General features: G+C 44.1%; 1 protein-coding gene and 1 non-coding gene across 3 annotated transcripts in view; both read left to right on the top strand.

Moving 5' to 3' along the window:
* Ttc27 (tetratricopeptide repeat domain 27) overlaps positions 1–15,388 on the top strand; it is a 143,350-nt gene that overhangs the window by 61,253 nt on the left and 66,709 nt on the right. For both annotated transcript variants that reach the window (XM_006239754.5, NM_001106706.1), the window contains exons 11-12: positions 134–229; positions 3,233–3,355. In XM_006239754.5, coding sequence (XP_006239816.1) covers positions 134–229; positions 3,233–3,355 — 219 coding nt within the window. The remainder of the gene's footprint in view (positions 1–133; positions 230–3,232; positions 3,356–15,388) is intronic.
* On the top strand, positions 9,775–9,881 carry LOC120093282 (U6 spliceosomal RNA). Its single transcript, XR_005486391.1, has one exon. It is a non-coding gene; the product is annotated as a U6 spliceosomal RNA (small nuclear RNA).

The following is a 15,388-nucleotide window of genomic DNA, read 5'->3' as shown; positions in this document are numbered from 1 at the left end:
AGATGTTTTGATTAAATTTCAAGATTTTAAAATACTTAAAAGAAACTTCATAAATCTCTAACCTTGACAAAATGACTGTTGTTTACATTAAAAATTATGCATACAGACTATGATGATTTTATGTATTCTTTAGGCTCTTGCAGACCAATTTGAAGATAAAACCACATCTGTACTGGAGCGTCTGAAGATTTTCTACTGCTGTCAAGTGCCCCCTCACTGGGCTGTCGAGGTACTTCTGTTTGTAGTTGATAGGAAAAATACCCTAAGTTAGAAAAGAAAATGCATCGGAAAGGGATGACTTAAACGTATTTTTTGAATCTTTAAAATTTTCAGTGAAATTAATAAAAGCAGTTGGGGATTGCAATTGTTTCAGATTCTGTTTTGATTAAGATGATTTATAAATGTTTAGAATAGTTTTAACTTGATAGTAGATAGAATCCTAGAAATTAAGATAGGAGAATCATAAATGCTTTGTTTTCCTTTTTGTGCGTTGGAGTTTATTAAGAGAAGGTTGTAATAGAGATGCAAGCGTAGGTCGGTGTCCAGGGGAAGGCACTGGGAAGAGGGAAAGAGAGCGTTAGCTAAGGAAAGAGTGGCTTTTGCCTCTCAGGAGATTTGCCTGCCTGCTTCCATTTCCAAAAGGACATTTTATATTAGCTTTTTAAAGATTTACTTTTATTTTTTTATTATGTACAAGTTTGAGTGTATTGTGTGTGAGGTTGTGTGAGTATGAAAACATGATTTTAAGTTAGTGAGTGTTTGTGCATGTGAGTGTGTGAGGAAGTGTGTGCGTGTGTGTGTGTGTGTGTGTGTGTGTGTGTGTGTGTGTGTGTGTGCAGGTCACCATGGAGGACAGAAGACAGTGTCCTGGAGCTGGAGTTGCAGGTGGTTGTGAGCCATTGACATGATTCAGGGAACTGAACTCTGGTCTTGGAAGAGTAGGAAGTGTTCTTCATGGCAGAACCATCTCTTGAGCCCCAGCACTGTATATTTAAATGTCTTTAGGGACTTTATACCAAACAATAAACCTTTGAACCTTTTAACGATGTTGTTTCCAAAAACAAAAATAAATAAATAAATAAATAAATAAATAAATAAATAAATAAATAAATACATAAACTAACTCCAAACCAAGGCATTTATTTAGCACTTCATGTTTTGGAATATGTCCAATTGTTTTTCTTCTCCTAAAGCCACACAGAGCTGGTGTGTGGCCCTTGTCCCCGTGCTCCTCCTGGATGATGGATATGCCCCCTTAAGTTGTTTCTAAACTTTATGGAGAAGAGAATTGAGCCCCAGAGCAGTGACCTTTGCACAGGAACTAGCTCCCAGTGTCTTCATATTTAGTGCACTTTACTTTCTCTTACCGCCCCCAAACACATTTCAGACTGAGTCTTACTGTGTACCCTGGCAAACCTGAAACTCACAGAGCTCCGCCTGCTTCCCCAGTGCTGAGATTAATGGCACACTTAGCAGGATGCATACGTGTTGTTCTGCAGTTTCCACATGACCTTATTTTATCACACTGATTTTATAGATGAGGCTCTATGGTACAAATTAAATAATATCAGTCAGAGGTTTCTAGATGATTTAGTGACTTGCCTTTTATTCAGCTTCCTGTCCCATCACCTGTGTATTATATACACAGGTAGATATGGAGAATTAGAAAACTGCCTACTATCCAGTGGCCCAGAAGTCCTGTTATGAGAATTCTTAGAGGGGTCAGGATTTTAAACTAGGTTAAGTTATTATTACACTTTGGAAGCCACCTTCCTTATACATTTAACAAAAAGCACAGGGAGCAGAATGTGAGGCTCTAACCTCAGGAGCAGCGTCTTCATCCAGGAGGAGTCAGCAGCTGACACCTTTGGTGTGCATGGTCCCTGTCTGTGTTGCTAATGAAGCGCATTGTCCTGTGTGGTTTGTGGTTGGTCAGCAGTTGGGATTCTGAGCTATTGTTATAAGACAACATGTCTGTTAAGTGTGAAGCTTCTGCTCTTTGGTTGTGAGCCTAAGCCTGCTCTCCAGCTATGTAGCTATTTCTGTACAGACAGGAAATCCAAATTTAGATGATTGTCTGTCTCCTTAGGAAGCTATGGTTTTAGAGTCCTTAGGCAGTTGATAAAATGTGGGTCATTTTTCATTAAATTAAAATGCCCTTTTGCTTTCATCATAGTAGCTAACTGTATCTTTATGTATTATTTGAAAGGTAAGTGCCAAAAGAAATTTAAGAAAAGTCTTTACGACTGACTGGTCAACCATATCATCCCGAGTTTCTTCACCTTTTAATCAACCATACTTCTTGCATGAGCAGCAAATTGTGTCTGCTCCTGTAGCTTGTATGTAATTCAATGCTGTGAAATTGCCAGATGCTCCTATATGTTATGGTATTTTATAGAGATACCGTTAAGCCTTATCCCCTTTTCTTTTTGAGACAAAGTCTCAATGTACATCCCTGGCTATCCTGGAACTCACTACGTAGACCAGGCTGGCCTTCAGCACGCAGAGATCCACTTGCGTCTGCCTCCCAGTATTGAGATAAAGGTGCATGCCCCATGCCTAAGCGTCCACTAGCTTTTTAGTCCTTAAATGTGACCTGGATTTGCAGAGAGCAGTAAGACACAGACAAACAGCACAGTTTACTCCCCAGCAGCATCTCCGCTATGTGTTCCGTACCTGTACGACGGGCCACCTAAAACAGTCTGCTTATGGTTGAACTTAAGTTTTACTGCCCTAGCCTAGTCTGCTCATTGTGATCTTCCTGGAACTGTGACAGTAAGTGACTAGATCACTAGAATGTGTCTGAATTAGCAGGGGTGCGGAGATTGCCAGAGATGCCTCATGTTAGGCAAAGAGCTTTAAGCTGTCTGCATTGCTTCTGTGAAGCTTTAAACACTGATTTATTGGACATGACCTTTATAGATCAGAGGTTCTCATGGAAGGACTCCTTAGATAAGAAGGAAATAATTGATGTGGTTTTCTGCATTAAAAATGAAAGGCATTGAGTATTTTGATCAGTTTCTCTTTTGTTTTTAGTATTTCATCCCCCGTAGAAAAGTTTACTAAAGTAAAAACGTGGTCCTCACAAACTCCTAGATAGTAGAGTTGAGTTCGGTAGGAGATGTATGTATTACAGTGCATGGCCTTTTAACAGGTGGTTTGGAGTACAGGAAGGAAAACGGGATTTCCTTCATAGCAGGGATGTGATGTCTCGCTGCTCCTGTTTCCCCAGCGCCAGCTCGCAGGTTTGCTGTTTGAGTTGGGATGCACCAGCTCAGCCCTGCAGATATTTGAGAAGCTGGAGATGTGGGAGGACGTAGTCATCTGCCATGAAAGGGCTGGGCAGCACGGGAAGGTAGGTGACTGACAGTTATGTGAGCGTCGTTTTCCTCCACTGTCTCCCTTGCTCTTTAGAGAGACCCTTCTGATAGCATTTGCTTGCATTCCTTGTTTAACTTAAGACTTTTTAGTGTTTTCTCTGATTTATGTTATGCAACATGTTTTCTGTGTTCATAAAAGAGAAAAGCAGCCTGGAGTTGATACGATATTTGGCATTTGAGAAAGAATAATAAAAATTTTGAAGGCACTGTACATTTTGATTTGTTTTTCTATTGACTCTTCTGTAGCACAACTTTGAAGTAAAATATGAGAAATTTATTTTCATTATCTTTGGGGTACCTGGTGATCAGAGACTGTGGACATTAGAGAGATTATCTAGGAGTCTGAATCTGTGTGAGAAAGTCTGTGTGGCCCCTGCCGAGGCAGAAGCATTATTAGGTGTGTGATACATATTTAATTCCACTCTTAAATCGAGTCAACAGAGAAAATGTTGTAATATTTGCATCTGTTATTAATCTGTTGTTTCTTCTCCTTATAAGTGGACCATATTTTAACGCTTGTGTCTCTACATTGTGAGTAGTCATTAAACTGAACACATTGAAATCATATATTAATTAAAACTTTTTATTTTATGTGCATGGGCGTCTTGCCTGTATCTATGTGTGTGCACCATATGTGTGCTTCATGCCCGCAGAGGCCAGAGCGGGTGTCAGGTGGTCTGGAACTGGAGTTCCGAATGGCTGGGTCACTTGGTGGTGCTGGGAACTGAACTGCGGCTCCCTGCACCAGCGCTTTCAACTGCTGAGTGAGTGCTGCAGCCCCAGCCTGGGGGTTCTCACCGTGACGAGATGATATGTGACGAGAGAGCGTGCGGCACAGTAAAACCCTCAGGTGGGTTTTACTCCCACTTTTACCTTTTCCATTGTTATGAGGATGTCTCTTCTGGTGTGTCTGAGGACAGTGTTCTCATATACATAAAGTAAATAATTCTTTTTTAAAAAAGAACTGTGACAGTTGTATGTCTTTCGTGAATTGGTCAATGGTAGTGAAGTTCTTTGAGTTGTCTAGTGTAGGGCAGAACCAGCAGTGTCACCACAAGATTCATGGTGCCTTTCATACGTTTTAAAATGGCAGATGAAACAGTTTAAGATGGAGTCGCCGCACCGGCCCTGTGTGTGTAACACTTGCTCTTCCTTAGGGGACTAATGCAAACACATGCAGAGAACCACAGCCAAACATTACGCAGGGCTTGGAGAAGCCTTCAGAAGAGGGGGAAGGACTGTAGGAGGCAGAGGGGTCAAGAAAGCACACAGAACCTAGCCTGGGTCCACAGTAGCTCACGAGACTGAACCTCCAACAGGGAGCCCACACCGGACTGAGCTAGGCCCTCTGCACATGTGTGCAGTTGTATAGCTTGTCTTCTCTGGGACTCCCAACAGTGGGAGCAGGGACTTTCCGGTTCTGTGGCCTGCCTTTCCTTCTACTGGGTTGCCTTGTCTAACCTTAATAAAAGAGGAGGTGCTCAGTTTTACTGCCACTTGATATGCCATGGCTCCTTGATCTCTAAGGAAGAGAAAAGGAGGAGTGGATGGGGGACAGGAGGGACAGAGAGGAGAGGAGGTATTTAAAAAACAAATAAGAAGCAACAACAACAAAACCACCATTCAGCCTGGCAGTATGGGGTCCACCGTTGAACCCAGGTGAGCTTGTGGGAGAGAGCTAATGCCATAAAGTTGCCCTTTGACCTCCTCATGCATACTCATGCACACATGTAATGTAGGCTTGGATTTTTCATTACCTACTTTAATTAGGGTTCTTTGGCGAGTTTATGAACCTCCCTCCTAGCCCACCTACCAGAGGTAGGGGCAGAAGAAAGGTTAACAGGAATTAGGGATTGTGGGCCTGTTTAGAAGTAGTGCTTTGGGGAGATCCACTCTTTGTCGTCAGAATATCAGCAGCCCTGTCCAAAACATAGGACACTTAGTAGTGGCTGGATCCAGAAGATGCCGCAAGGCTCTGCCGAATCAGCACGAGTCCAAGGGGGCAATAAGAAGATGCTGTGATATCAAGGGCTCTCTGGCAAGTTCATGGCAAGCAAAGAACAGTGCAAGGAGAACCAGTGCAAGAGCATCATCCGCAAAGACTAGCAGAGTGGGGCAGGGGGACCAGTGCAAGAGCTTTGTCACATTGTCTGTGGGGTTTACATTCTCTCTAATCATCATGCACCCTTTCACATGTCTGCTCCAGCAAAACGTCTTCTCACCTGTGTCTGTTTCACCTATGTCTGCTCAGCTTCAGTGAGACAGCCTCCCACCCGTGTCTACCTCAGCAAAACATCCTCTCTTCTGTGTCTGCTCAGCAAGAAACCAGAAATTTCCACTTCAATGTACAGTAACTAAATATCAACAAAGAATTTAAAATAGGCTTGGAGGAATACTAAAGGACAAGTTTATTGGAGTTTGAGAAGAAAAACAACGGGAGAGGTTGTGTTGGGGGAAATGTAAGAGAAAAAATTGGGCTTTTTGAGTTAGAGGTCAAGAAGACAGACGGGCTTAGGAATTGAAGTCGACTACCAGCTGCAGATGGGGTGGTGGAAAGGGGTTCAGAGAGAGATGGACTGCCTGCAGGGTCAGGACAGAGGGAAATAAAAAGGGAAATGGGAAATAAAAAGTTATACTTAGAACTTAGAACAACAGTGGACTTAGCTGGGAGTTGGCAAGCAGCCACATTGGCTTTGTGTGTGCGCGTGTGCGTGCAGTGGTGCGGTGGTGGGGTGGAGGGCTTCTGGACTATACACCTAACAATCTCATTAAGGCACTCAGTACTCATTGTGCCAGTGCTCCCTCAGTGTGTCACATTTGTTCTCATCTGCTGACTCCAGGCTGTCCTCTTGAGCTCATAAAGCAACATGTTCTCCCTAGACGTTAATGGCAAGCTGCCATTGTCTACTTCAAAGGTGTAGACCATGATATTTGTGTCAGATCATGTCACCATGTTTGTACATGTGACACCCACTCTCGGGCAAAGGCAATGTTATGCCAGGAAGTTGACATAGATCTGCATCCTGTCCCAAATGGTGTCTGTGAAGCAACTAGCTGCAAATGGCCTTTTGCATTCCTCTTCCCAGCACAGCCTCCTTTTACAGCAGGATTGAGGATTTGCTGTAAAGACTATATAATATTTTGATCCCGGGAAAGAATTCCATTGCTATCCACTCACTCCCTTCTTTTGTACATCAGCAGAAGTCTCCCCTTTCTTTCTGATTCACCCCAGATCACAGAGTCTATCACTGGTCACTCAAGCAGCGTGATTTGACTAAGGGCTTCTTCTCTGGACAGCTGCCTGGACCCACATGCTCCCTTGCTTTCATGTATTTTGTGACGTGGGGCATGTTATTCTATCTACCCTGCCTCAGTCTCCTTATTGAGAAACACGAGATCTGCTTGGCTTCTAGGTTTTCCCATGGTAATGTGTGCTTCCAGAATGGGGCTTACTTTGTGCCACATGCATGTTTGCTGTGGTTCTAAGACATGTGCCTGCTCAAGGTTTGGTAGCTTTGAAATGGGAACTTCAGCTAACAGTGATATCTTCCGGTCTCAATCAGGTGACCAATACTGGAGTCTGTGCATGCTGGTTATAGCGGATACCATGTTGCCCCCTCAACACTGTCAGCATGACATTTGTAGGATTTAATTGGCACTTAAAATGAAAAGCTCTTGTATTTGGTATTGAATCAAAAAACAAAGCAAAATAAAAGACATAACCTAAGTAGAGAAATAAGTTGGGAAATCATGAAATAAACATTTCTATTGGTAAAACTGTCATAATTTCACTAACATTTCTTTAAAAGTAACAACCAAGTGTTTCGTGAAAGCTGCAAAGGAAAGATACTCAAAAAGTAGATTCCAGCCCTTGAGAGGGAGAGGCAGGTGGATCTCTGTGAGTTCAAGGCCAGCCTGGGCTACATAGTTTAAGACCTTGTTTCAAAAAAAATAAAACAAGCAAAGTTGTTTAAGCCTTGTTTTGTTCTAAGCTATGTAAAGAGAGGTTGCCATAGGAAATGCCCAACAGTGTATTTAAGGCAGAAAGAATCAATCAAACTTTACTGAATAGAAAAAACAATTGAAGCATTGTCCTCTATCACTAAGAATTTGCCTTATGGTTGATAGCATCTCAAATTTGATCAAATATAGAACTGTGTTTCTTCATTTTAGCATCTATTGTCGCAATAGATGCTAAATGTCTGTTTAAAGAAGGAATGAACGGAGAATGAGTATCTTGGTTTCTAATCTCATCTTTCCTTACTGTGCGATTCTTTCACATTGGTTAACAAATAAATAGCAGTGGCTATAGGAAATATGGCCACTTTTGAAATGGTGGTGGGTTTGTTAAAAATTATGTTGATTACTTTATGTGTTTTTCCTGCATGTGTATCTGTGTGCCGGGTACATATCCAGAGTCTGTAGAGGCCAGAAGCGGGCAGCAGATCCCATCGGGCAGCAGATCCCATCGACCTGCAGGTAGAGACAGTTGGAAGGCGCTGTGTGGGTGCTGGGAATCACCCAGATTTTCCAGACAGTGAAGCAGTGGTTTTTTTAGAAGACTTCTTGAGGTTTTTGTTTTTGTTTTAAGAAGATTAAGCAAGTTGGTGAATCGCAAATACCCAAGGCATGCGTTGAAATTAATTTAATTATTTCCAGAAAGCGTGGAAAGCTGCGATGCCCCAGCTGGAAGAAAAGCCCTTAGAGAAGGAGTCGATGCTTCCCCACCAGCTGTATATTAGAGAGGGAGTCGATGCTTCCCCACCAGCCGTATATTAGAGAGGGAGTCGATGCTTCCCCACCAGCCGTATATTAGAGAGGGAGTCGATGCTTCCCCACCAGCCGTATATTAGAGAGGGAGTCGATGCTTCCCCACCAGCCGTATATTATATAAGATTTCTTTATGTTCTCGTAAGAATTACCTTAGAGTAAGGACAGACGCCTGTGTCTAAATATTACTGGAAATGTTCATAGTTTTAGAAATGTAGTTATTTATTTAGTTGTAAAGTTTTGTGACTTATAGCTTCCCCCCAAAAAATCTTGATTTTTTTTTTAAAGGTTGAGTTTAACAAAGAAATCCTCTTTCTTTTCTTTCTATTTTTTAAGAAGAGTTATTTACTGTGCCTTTATATGAATGCATGTTTTGCTTGCATATGTGTGTGTGTGTGTGTGTGTGCACCGTGAGAAGAGTATTTGGTCCCTGGGAGCTGAGTCACAGATTGTTGTTGGCCTCTTTGTGGGTGTTGGGCACCGAAACCACGTCCTCTGCACGGACAGCAAGTGTCCTGATCTGCTGATCCGTCCCTTCAGGTTCGGCACCGCCCATCTTTCTAAGTTATGTTTTCAGATAATTTTAACCAAAGCCCTAAAAAGTACTGCTTCAAGTTGGGAGCAAATGTTTTATGTCTGGAGCAGCTGAGCTTCTGGTGCTTGGCCCTGTGCCAGTGGTTTGCACTGCCTTTGATTTCACTGGATGTTTGAAATTTTAATCCTGGCATCTGATGCTTAATGGAATAATTTATTTTTAAAAGGCTAATTTAGAGATAGATATGCCTGAGTCTAATGATTGTTGCAATGGTCACGTTCACACCTTGCCCTGGTACGTTCACAGACTTTTTTTTAGTTTAGAGTACTGCTTGTAGCCATTCTTACAATTTAATGGCCATTGGCAAAGCACCTAAGATTAATTTTGGTTGACCCTGGGACCAGCACTGGCTCTCATCTGTTAGCATTAATTGTTCAGTTATTTGGCTGGCTTGTCAGACTTTTCTCTAGTTGATGGCAAAATCTCGTTTTGTTGAATAGACCTAGTTTGCTCTCTAAACAGCAGCAGAGGCTGAGGCCTCTTCCATATCATTCCCAGGTCTCCAGGAAGACGAAACTCCAGTAGTTACCTGACTTGATGGCGTGGCTTTAGTTCAGGTCCCACATTTGTGTTCTTGTCTCTAGAATTCTTGTCACTCTTCGCTAACTCTTGCTTACTCTTTGGGTCTCCGTCCAGGGTGTATAGTGTGTGGACTACTCTGATACCCCTCTAGCTGACTCATTTCCTCTGTGCTGTTTAATCTATGTTATTTAGAGCTGTGTCCCCTGACACCATACCACCCACGTGACAAATAGTTGAAAATGTGCTGGGAAGCAAATACCCAGTAGAAGCCTCCTTATGGAAGACTGGCCAGATGGCAAAACACCTGCTACCATCCTGTTTTATTCCCAGCAGTCATCCTTGCTCCCACTTTCATGGGAACTTTAGAGTCTCTGGTTTTCACCCAGTAACTATAAGAACACTATAATTTGTTGTTGATGATGCAGTTTCTAAGCGTGTCTCATGAATTGTTCTTTACATGGTCAGTTTGTTATCATTACATGCTACTCATAAGAAACGACAAAATCTGTGCTTGCTTCGGCAGCACATATACTAAAATTGGAACGATACAGAGAAGATTAGCATGGCCCCTGGGCAAGGATGACACGCAAATTCCTGAAGCGTTCCATATTTTTCATAGGTAGCAATGAATATCCTAGTAAGAGCACCAGTGGAAGGGGAAGCCCTGGGTCCTGCTAAGACTGAACCCCCGGTGAACTAGATTGTTGGGGGGAGGGCGGCAATGGGGGGAGGATGGGGAGGGGAATACCTATAAAGAAGGGGAGGGGGAGGGATTAGGGGGGTGTTTGCCCGGAAACCGGGAAAGGGAATAACACTCGAAGTGTATATAAGAAATACTCAAGTTAATAAAAAAAAAAAAACAAAAAACAAAAAAAGACAAAATCTGAATCGTGAATCGCCTTTGTCATTTTACTGGTTAGCATTGGTAAGTGGCAGATTTTGTCTTCCAGGAGCTGATTTTGCTCCCTATAAAGCCTGTCCTGTCCCCACACCTGCCTGCCTTCACGGTTGCTGTAGCGTTCATAAAACTTGGAGATTAGATGTTTGAGTTAAACCCCTCCGAGGCACAGTAATTGAAACTGCGCCACACACAGCTGGGTAATGCAAATAGGAGGTGACCAGCTAATCGGATAACTAGGCCTGCTTTAGATTACTCTGTTTTAGCTTGCACTTGGAGTGTTTGTGTTGGCAAGTACACTTTGAGAAATCCCAAGCCAGAGCTTGCTGTTGTCACACACATAAATGCAAGAAGCAGTTAGTGAGGAGCTGGCTCTGAGCACATGGCTCAGAAGCACCACACAGGTCGTGAGGCTAGGAGGGTCCAGCCAGACATGGGGCCTTTGCACTTTGCACCTCTTAGCTGTTGCTCTTGGGACATGACTACCAGGAGGAAGCTGTTCTGCTAGGAGTATCGTCCCTGGGAAGAGGAGAAGGTGCTTCAGTGCTATCCTAGCCCTGCCCTAGGCATCCTTCTTGCTTTTGTTAGGGGTGTAGAGCACCTTCCTACCAGGTAGGACCTCTGTCTGAGAGCTAACCTCTCAGTGAAATCAGCCTACGCTTGTTCTCTCTCTGCTTGGGGTTGGGGGAAGCCTGTGGTTAAGGAAACCCATTGTGTGAGACCCTTCACATGTATATTGTGAGGTCTGGACATGTGCTTGGTTCTTTTTAACTCAGGCCTGTTGCCAGAAGGCCAGATCTTTTTATTTTCATTTTTAGTTAAAAAACTTGCTCATTTATGTGTATCTGGTGGGTTCCTGTGTGTGCTCACATGAATGTGCATGGAGGGCAGAAGAGGGTCAGATCCCCTGGACTACAGGCAGTTGTGAGCTGCCTATGGGTGCTGGGAGCCATACTCCATCCTCTGTAAGAGCAGAGGATCCTAACTGAGCCTCCTCTGCAGCTCCTAGGAGCACCATTTTAAGTTCTTGGCCTGTCTTTTCCACCTGCTTGGAGTGAACTGGCTTGGTTGTTAGGCCTGCCTGTCAGTTTGATAGTTAGTCCTCAGGGTACCCTTTCCACTCAGAACCACTGAGTCCACCTGCTCGTCTCTGCCTTCTCATTTTGGGTTGGGAGGACTGGCCATAGTTGTTTGTTTGTCTGTTCCTTTTTTTGTGTGTGTATGCTGACCAGATGAGGACTGCTCCTGTCACACATTAGAACTTTAATTCCTTCCATTAATCCAAAATAATCAACATGCAACTCACAGCCAAGAAGTACAGTTTGGGAATTACTTCAGACTAAAATCCCCTCCTTTGAAGATGGAACTTTCACTCAAGGCTGACAGAGTGCTGTCTGTGATTGAAGTAGTAGGGTGGGGTCTCTCCCCCTCTGTCTGGTTTCCATTTAACACCACAGAGCACCATACTGTTACAAATGGAAGTGCTTACTGGTCCCATCATGTGCTGCCCCATTTGCCACAGTTCTACCTGAACTGCATGGAATGGGGGGATTGGTTCCCACAAAGTACTAGGAGTTTCTACCCTGAGTTTGAAGTTGCAAGTTGAGTGTAGGCCAGTAAGGCATTTTGTCTGTCTTTTGCAGTGTTTGGGGAAAAAAAATCATAGTAAAAATTTTCAGATTCATCTTTTAAAAACTCCAGATTTCCTGGTTTCTTGTAGAGATCCAAAAGATGAAAACCAGCCAAACAGCAAAACAAAAGAACCCCTAAACCAGGAGTCAAACAAAACCCAAACAGCCAGATGGAAACTAGGCCCAAATCCTTCATGGTGTACTGACTGGCTGCTGAGGGGCCAGGCCCTGCATGCTCTTTCCCTTCACTCTCCAACGCTGTCAACTCTCTGGGCCACGCACTGTCGTCTCCCTGTATTCTTTTAACTGTAATTATAGGTGCTGCTTAAGTCCTAGCTCTAAGTTTATACTGAGACTCACTACTCATGTGATTTCATTAAGAAAAGTAATTGTGCAAGTAATTGTGTAAAAAATAAAATAGATTAATAAAGCTGATAAATGTCCTTTGCATATGTGGGAGTACAATGATATGTAATAGACACTTAGTGACAAGCTTCCCTGTGTCTTTATAAAGTTGTGTGTCTGAGCTGTGGTCATTCCAAGATTCCACAGGCTGAGGCAGGAGGAGGCCAGCTGTGAGTTTGAGACAGGCCTGGAAAGCAGAGTGAGACCCTGTTTCACCCTCTACCCCCATATTGCATTTTCCCACAGGGAAGAGCCGCATGCAGCCAGCTACAAAGTTTCTGCACTCTGAAGACCCTGGTCCTGCAAACTGCTGTTGCAGGGCTGCACATGGTATCCCAATGGTGTATTCTTGTAAGCTGGGTACATCTTCTGTAAAGTAATAAATTGTACAAATTTAGTGGATAAGTGGAAGAGGAAGGATAAAACTGGGACATGTTGGAGAAAATGAAAAGGCCAAGGAATGCAGTGTGACGAATTGAAGCAAGGAAATCTGTTGCCTCGAGCACTGCCCTGGAGAGAGAAGTCTGCTGGCAGGAGGAGGAGGTGTAAGATCTCAAGGAGAAAGAATTAACTTATCTAACATAAAAATGCACAGTGGGGAGAGGTCAGTCTGGACCAGGCAGGGCCACTGCTCTGCTGTACCCCCCTTCTCCAGGTAGCTGCGTCCCTCTGACCCTCCACACCCATCTTCCAGATGATAACGCACCCACAGCTGATAGAGTTTGCCAGGGGCAAGTTACACGCCACCCACTCTGTTCCTGGTTCCTAAAGAGTTATGGGGTTGGGAGTTAGAGGCTGAAGTAAGATACCCAGGTGAAGCCCTTTACCCCTCAGCATTTCTCAGTGTGGACATTTTCCTGGTTTCTGCTCACTAACTTCGCTGTGTTCGTTAATTTGTCTTCTTTGCAAAGGTTAGAAACTCTGAGTCTTGGACTCCAGCAAATCTTCAAGTCTAAAATGCGATGAGTCTAGTCAGAAATAGAATTTATTTGGTCATGTTTTTAATCAAATAGATATGTTAGGGTATGATTTGATGTGCTGAGCTTTGGATCCTACTTTAATGTGGGATGTCTAATGTACGGTCTCTTACTTGCTTTTATTTCTTTAAGAGTAATGAGTATTTCCTCATTCTTCTCTTTTTTAAACCTTTTTTGAAAAAGTGTGTGTGCGTGTGCGTGTGTGTGTGTGTGTGTGCGCGCGTGTGTGTGTGCGCGTGTGTGTGTGCGTGTATGTGCGTGTGTGTGCGTGTATGTGCGTGTGTCTGTGTGTGTGTGCGTGTGTGTGTGCGTGTATGTGCATGTGTGTGCGCGTGTGTGTGTGTGCGTGTATGTGCGTGTGTGTGTGCGTGTGTGTGTGTGCGTGTGTGTGTGTGTGTGTGTGTGTGTGTGTGTGTGTGTACAGGTGTGGGTTTGTGTTTGGAGGCCTATGTCTTACTCAGTTTCTTCTCACCCTGTCTTCTGAAGCTGTCTGGTGTGTTGAACTGGGAGCCGTGGGTCCTGATGTTTAGCTGTGATAGCCAGCTTGCTCCAGAGATCCTGGGTCCACCTCTGAGAGCCGGGATTGCAGCGGCCTGGCCTGTCTTACTTGTGTTCTGGGGGTCCAAACTCTGGCCGACACGTTTGTATGTCAAGTTCCTCACCCGCTGAACCGTCGCCCTAGCTCCCCGAGTCTCACTTCAGTGACTTCAGTCTTGGACCTTCCGGTTCGGTGTTCTCTCTGCTGTGTCTTTATCTTTGATGTTTGTTTCTTTCTGCATCTTTGGGTTCAGCCTGCTCCTCGTTTTGATTCTTGCGGGGAAGTGGAGGTTCCTGATTAATATTTTCTCTTTTTCCACATAGGCATCTAGAGCCATAAATGTTCCTCTGCACATACTTCTGCTCTGTCCTATAATTTCTGGAACGTCTCTGCTTTGCTTCATCTTAACATGCTTTTAGTTTTGTGGTGATTTCCTCTTTGACTCCTGGCTGCTCAGGAGTGCATGCTTAACTTTTTCCTGTTCACGATGCCCTTAGTCCATTCACTGCACGGCTGTGGTCCTTTCAGGTTTATTGGGCTGGTATCATGAGCCGCCATTCAGTACATCCTGGAGCATGTCTGTGCATCCCTGAGGAGAACCCATGCTCTGCGCTGCTTGGCTGCAGTGTCCTTAGGTGTATTCTCAGTCAGCACATCTGTGGGATTGCTCATGTCCTCCCTTTCTGAGGGCCGTTTAGTCTTCTGCCCATCCCTGCAAGCTAGCGTGATGGCTCCACGGAGCATTGCGTACAGTGCCCATCTCTTGCCGGCACTGTCAGTTCTGCTCTTCCTCTTTGGACATGTGTTGTAGATGCACGCGTTTATAACCATTGCCTCTTCTTGATGAGTGAACATTCTGGCATAAATGTGACCCCCCCCCCCCATTAACAGTTTTTTCTGGAGCTCTGACCCTACAGCGACCCCAGCTCTCTCGGTTACTGCTCACCCCGCCCCTGACACTTTCACTTTCACCGTATTCTTGTGCTCACCCTACTCGAGTGCTCACATCTAAAGTGTGTTTCCTGAAGACAGCATCTTAGTTGGACAACCTTTTCATTCTGTCTGTCCCTGTCTTTGAATCGATTAAAATATTTAGTTCCTTTACACTTAATCACTGATAATATAGGCTTATGTCAATCATTTTTAGTGACTTTTTTTTTAGTGGTTACGATGTAATGCATTAGTGGATTTTACTTTTAATGACTTAATGACACCCCTTTCTTCACTTTTGTTGTCCCTCTCAGTCACAGACTCATGCCGCTGTGAACTTAGCATTTGTCTCTGATTGCTTCGGAGGGGTCTCCCTGACAAGCTCACAGGGGATGAGGTGTGGGTGGGCTCTCCAAGCCTTCAGCAGATGGGCGCATAGCACATTTTTGAGAACAGAGCCTTAAGGAACCAAATCCAGGGAGCTCTTCTGGTGGCTGCCAGACCAGCTCTCACTGAGGCTGTAGCTCTTAAAAGACACACAGAGTTAGAGGAGAGGGAGTAGGCATGGCCGAGTTACTGTGCCGTGAAGCCAGCCGCCCTCCTTAAGGTCTGGCCACTTCTTTTGAGCTAATGTGCCTTGCATTACTGCATGCTCTTGGTAACTTTGGGAGTGCTAAAAAAGCTGGCTCTCCTTCTGTGTGCTTTTATGGTGGATTTTGATACATCTTGCCACCTGTCCACC

This window comes from Rattus norvegicus, chromosome 6 (assembly GCF_036323735.1).
Source record: "Rattus norvegicus strain BN/NHsdMcwi chromosome 6, GRCr8, whole genome shotgun sequence".
In the NCBI taxonomy this organism is placed as follows: domain Eukaryota; kingdom Metazoa; phylum Chordata; class Mammalia; order Rodentia; family Muridae; genus Rattus; species Rattus norvegicus.
Note: the sequence above shows the minus strand (reverse complement) of the source record. Positions and strands in the feature narration are given on the sequence as shown.